Source organism: Lagopus leucura, unplaced genomic scaffold, assembly GCF_019238085.1.
Source record: "Lagopus leucura isolate 7727_CA_CO unplaced genomic scaffold, USGS_WTPT01 Super-Scaffold_100004, whole genome shotgun sequence".
NCBI lineage: Eukaryota > Metazoa > Chordata > Aves > Galliformes > Phasianidae > Lagopus > Lagopus leucura.
In genome coordinates, this window is record NW_024962264.1 from 40,962,495 (window position 1) to 40,967,846 (window position 5,352).

The window sequence follows — 5,352 nt, forward strand, 5'->3', positions numbered from 1 at the left end:
TCTTTCTGTCTTTCTGTCTTTCTGTCTTTCTGTCTTTCTGTCTTTCTTTCTTTCTTTCTTTCTTTCTTTCTTTCTGTCTGTCTTTCTTTCTGTCTGTCTTTCTGTCTGTCTGTCTTTCTGTCTGTCTTTCTTTCTGTCTGTCTTTCTGTCTGTCTTTCTGTCTGTCTTTCTGTCTTTCTGTCTTTCCCTAATCTTTGTATTCAGTGCAAGCAACTTCATTCTATCCCATTTGATCTTTCTCCAGCATTGGTTAAGGTAGCAGGATAGGAAACACAGAAGAGATAGCACAGCAGTCTGAGTTCTCCCCATTAGCATCCTTGGCTCTATAGTAGTCCCAGCAGCAAAAAGAAGTGCTCAGATAAGTGATCTTCAGGCTCTGCACTCCTGAGTTGGACTGTGCTGAGGGAAAGTTAGATAATTTAATTCCTGTTAAAACTGAATCTTATGTTGCAAATAAAAAATTCAGTTCAGTAACACCTCAATTTTCTGATATTTTTCTGAAATAATAAAAGTAATGTATTTGCTCCATTTGCTACTTCTGTTGAACAGTCTAAACAGAAGCCTCTCTAAGCAAACAAATAGAATATCTTTTAAATATGGGCTTTTTAAGGTCTTCTCTCTTTCTCTCTCTCTCCCTTTCTTTACCACTCTCTCTCCCTCTTTCTCTCTCTCTCTCTCTCTCTCTCTCTGTCCATATATATATATATATATATATATATATATGTATATATGTATATAATAGAAAGAAAGGCTAATGTGCAGTTGTTGCTGTTACTAGGTTCATCATTTCTCCAGCAGCTTCTGTAGTGACTTGAATGGAGTGATGACAATTCAGGCAAAACCACTCCAACAGAGGCACTTTGCTGCAGTACAAAAAATACAGTAAGTATTGATAGGAAACTGTCTAAAATTCTATAAATCAAATAATGTTAAAGATATTTTACAGCTATGAAGAGACAGACATCCTTGTTTGCATCACCAATGTGACTGAATGTTCTGATACTCTGTTAACAGCTCTTTTTTTTTTTTTTTTTTTCCTTTTTTGGGGTTTTTTTTTTTTTTTTTTTTTTTTTTTTTTCCCTCAATCTCATTTTCCTTTCTTTTTTTCCCAGGAATGAACAAGAAGACAAACCACATAGCATTAGCTCCAGTGCTCCCAATTCAGTGCACACTAGTCTGGGGAGAATAGCTGATAGCCATGTTCTCTCATCATCTCGGGTACTGCTGGCATCTGCTAGGAAGCTACCAAGCCATCGTAGGTTACCTTCTCTCACTTCTGATCAACTCTCCTCAAAAGCTCCTAATATGTACAATGATGAAATCCTTAGGGGGACTAAATTGTGAGTTTTTTCATTTTATTTTCTGCTTTCCTCAGAACTTTACTGAACTTTCACCAGTGAAGGATTTTGGAAAATACTTGAGAACTAATCAAAGATTTATTATCTAAAATTCAGAGATAAAAATGCAGCAAGCAGAACAGTGTTTTTTGAGGAGGGGCATTTCTTTGATTTTTGATTTTTTTATTTTTTTTGTTACATTAAGTGCTGTTACTTTCTGTGGCTGAACTCTATTAAGAAATGTACTGCTTAATAATTTCACATTACTTCAGTGAAGAAGTCTTGAAAATGAATTTTCCTAAAAGACAATCTCTTAAAATTCAGTAGGGTTGCCAACTTGGATCGTTTATCTTCTGGATCTGCACATACAGCCCGAAACAAGTTACCACCAATAAACTCGGAGGCTGTTAAACAGTATCCTTTGGTTGTACCTCAGTTGCAACAGAGCTCTGTAAGTTGTTTATTTTTGTACTGGTAAAGAACAGCTAGCTGTTTGAAAATAAGTAAATTGCTTGTCATCACTGGTTGGAATGGCGGGGGGGGGGCAGAGCGGGGGGGTAGGAAGAGACAAAAGCAGCCAACTGACCAGATTTGTATTTCTATGAATATGAATTTAAATAGCTCTTTTCAGTGTCTTGCTCTGTCTGTGTGTGTATAAGAAATAGAAAATGATATTGACTGGGATTAACATTTATCAGGTTGATTCTGGCCTATTTTTGAACAATAGAAAAAGTAATAAGCAACAAGAATGGAAGCAAATTGACGTATTATTCTTTCTCTTCAGAATACAGTTTTGAATTTAGACACAAGTAAAGTCATTTTTTCTAATATAGGCCTTCTAGGAATTATAAAGTAGTATAGATGAGTACAGATTCAAATCTATTTGAAAAGCATGAGTAGGTTTAAATGACCTGAATTCAGCACTTGTGGTTAGTGGGAAAATATTTTCCCTTTCTTCATCTTTTGCGCCTTTTTTAACAGCAATGTACAAATTACGTTAGCCAATTCAGTTGCTGTGTTGTCCCAATGTTCTTTTTGACTTTTCTCAGCATCGAGGACAACATGCTCATAGCAGAATCTCAAGTGCAGTACCTGGCAGTACAGAGCAACAGCCAGTCAGAGAACGAACTGTTACTGATCGGTTTTCAAGGCCCAGTACAACTCATACGTTCAGGGTATGTCATGCTGTAAACACTCATTCATGCCTATTGTTGGTGTATAGAAGGTCTTATTTGCTGGATCTCTTCTGGTTTCTTGTGTAAGTGGATTTCTGCTACTTCTAGAGAGCAGGATGCTCAAAGTCTTTTTGAGGATATGGATGTTTGCAAAGCAGGACTAAAGTATGAGGAAGGAATTTCCTCAAGTCTAATGCAGCAAACAGATTTTTTGAGGAAATCTGCATGGCAGAGTGTAGATTTTAGTACTGTTTGTAGCTTTGCAGGTTGTTAGTACTGACTGTGCTGAACTAGAACATAACAAGCAGATCATCATCAAGTAAGAATATCATACTATCAAATAGTATTTCTTTTGTTTTTACAGACAGACAGATCTCAGAAAAGATCACTAACTCCCATGGATTTTTCTAATCACAGAGGAACAAGTCAAGGATTTTTAATAGGTAAGCAAAGTAAGAATGGCTTGAAAGGTGGAAGTCTAGCAAAAGCTACAAACCCATTCTGCAATGCAGAAATGAAGCGCTCAAGGAGAGCCATCTCAGCATGAAAGAATAGGTGTGCTTGGCTGTATCTGCTGGGCCTCATTTTGAAGTTTGCTCACGCTGCTTGTTCAGAGATGGTCCCAAAAGGATCTTTTTGTTCTTAGAATTTGAAAGAAACATATTTCCCACTCCTCCAATACTTTAGTAGAGATTTCAGTGTATTTACAGTTACGGCAGGATTATGTGGTGTACAGACTAATTATCTGATTATAATAATTATCTGATTGTAGTCATAATTTATACAAGAGATGCTGTGAGAATAGAGACAGGTTAACAAGTATTGATCTGAGTAGGCTGGTGGCAGCGGCTCATACATAACACATAAATGTCTTGCTGTTTCTACTGCTATTAATGAACATGTTATATTTTCTAGGCTCACAACATTACTACAAATCCTTTCATAGAAATCCTCTAACTTCACGGAGGAGGTTTCAGATCACTTCTTAACGAAGTCTAGAAAGAAAGAGAAGCCCTCTGCAGTGAATGGAAGACTAAAGCACTCTATTTGCCAGATAGTATCTTGTTTGACAGTGAGCACATGCAGTATGCTGGTTACTGATGAACCTTGTGATCCTCCAGAATATCTGTATTACCTTGTTTTGAAGTTGCCTAAATCAGATGTTAGATTAAAAAATAGTGCAATATAGAATGAATGCACTCTTTGCAGAGTTGAGATGCTGCTATACTTTCTTCTCAGGCAATCCTCCTCTTTCTATCTTTCCTTATGGAGTTGTTATTCTACCTGTAGAAGTAAATAAGTTATGTTTATGCTGTGAAGTCCTGTTCCAACTTCTTTTTTTTTCTCAGTGTTAAAAATGTTCTGGTCTACGCAGACATCAGTTCTATATAGAACTTATAAACAGGAGTTAGCTGCATCTCCTATTCAACTCCTGTTCCAACATTTCTGCATTTTTATTGTCTGCTTATTGCAGTTGCTCTCTTGTAAATATTTTCTGCCCTAATTTTTCTTCTTCCTTTAATTCTTTTGATATGAAATTGTTTCACTGCTTCTTAAGCTGTTCTATGTATCATTTGCTGTAGAACTGCTGGGACAAACTGTGGTTATAGGAAACAATGTTCTGTCAGGCCAAACATATTTGTAGATCTTGAATAATTGCACCTGCTTGCTGATGTGTGAGTAAGACAGTTTACCCCTTCTTGAGATTTCTTATAAAATATTGGCTGTTACTGTACAAATTAGACCTGTTTTTGGTATGCTATCAAAATGGGAAGAAGAAACTGGGGTTATTTTCTGCCCAAAGATCACAGTCCTTTCCAAGTCCCAGGCTATTAATACTGTGTGCATGCAGTCAATGATTCCTCCATCCATCATAGCCAGAAATTTAAGTAGATGTAGTAGAAAAGCTGTTGAAAACAAGGAAGAGAAAAATTTAGTTATTTGTCTGAATAATAATTAATAATAGCATCAGGTTCTTGTACTTGGAAACTAATGCCAGTTCTCATAACTTCTTTTTTATGAATATTTGGAGCTTGGTAATCCAAGACAAAGAGCTTGTAATGTATATATTTTATATCTGTACTGTTAATAAGATTACTGTTTGTATAAATGGTCATCAAATGCTGCATTCTTTTGAGTAAATGAAAGCATTTTTAAGTTACGCTCCTGGTATAGAGTTTCCTTCTTTGGTTATGCTATTTATTCACTGTTGGTATTTTGATATAGTATCTTACAAAGCAGAAGGCTTTTTCTTTCGTATTGCATGTCAGTTTAATTCAGTTTGTTCAAAAATCTCAGGTCACAATTCCATGTGAGCTCAAAATTCAGACTTAAGTATTCTAAGTATTAAGTATTCAAAAGCTTGCTTCTAATGCTGTTCTTGTGAGATCTCTCTCCTGTACTATATAAATGTGCACAAGACTGTACAGAAAAGATGGTAAAATATATCTCTTACCATCACACGGCACTCTGTGGTAACCCTGATGTTAGGTTGTGGAATAAGTGAAAAAAGAAGTTGTGTGCTTGTTTAGTTCTATAATGACAGAAATGGAAACTACCTCATTGGAGAGATCTGGCACTTTGTAAAAGAGGGAAGATTGCTGTCACTTGTGGACCTTTGGAATTAGGCACTGGAGAGGAGAGCAGAAGAACATCTGCTTCAGTAGGTTACTATCAAAGAAAAGATCCTATGAATTACTGGAGGCATGATGGAGGCTATTAATGTGGCACAGGAGAGGGAACATGGAACAAGTGACTGTCAACTGATAATTATAGTGCTTTCTGTCAGATTTTGGGCTTCCGACAGAATCATGAATTGTCCTACCCTGGTAGTCAGTGCA

General features: G+C 36.4%; 1 protein-coding gene across 4 annotated transcripts in view; it reads left to right on the forward strand.

The window, feature by feature from the left end:
* FAM149A (family with sequence similarity 149 member A) overlaps positions 1-4,634 on the forward strand; it is a 26,058-nt gene extending 21,424 nt beyond the window's left edge. For 3 of the 4 annotated variants that reach the window (XM_042870567.1, XM_042870566.1, XM_042870565.1), the window contains exons 9-14: positions 779-882; positions 1,113-1,340; positions 1,662-1,788; positions 2,387-2,512; positions 2,877-2,955; positions 3,428-4,634. In XM_042870567.1, coding sequence (XP_042726501.1) covers positions 779-882; positions 1,113-1,340; positions 1,662-1,788; positions 2,387-2,512; positions 2,877-2,955; positions 3,428-3,501 — 738 coding nt within the window. In that variant the 3' untranslated portion in view covers positions 3,502-4,634. The remainder of the gene's footprint in view (positions 1-778; positions 883-1,112; positions 1,341-1,661; positions 1,789-2,386; positions 2,513-2,876; positions 2,956-3,427) is intronic. The other variant, XM_042870563.1, reaches the window with a different exon arrangement.
* The last annotated feature ends 718 nt before the right edge of the window (positions 4,635-5,352 follow it).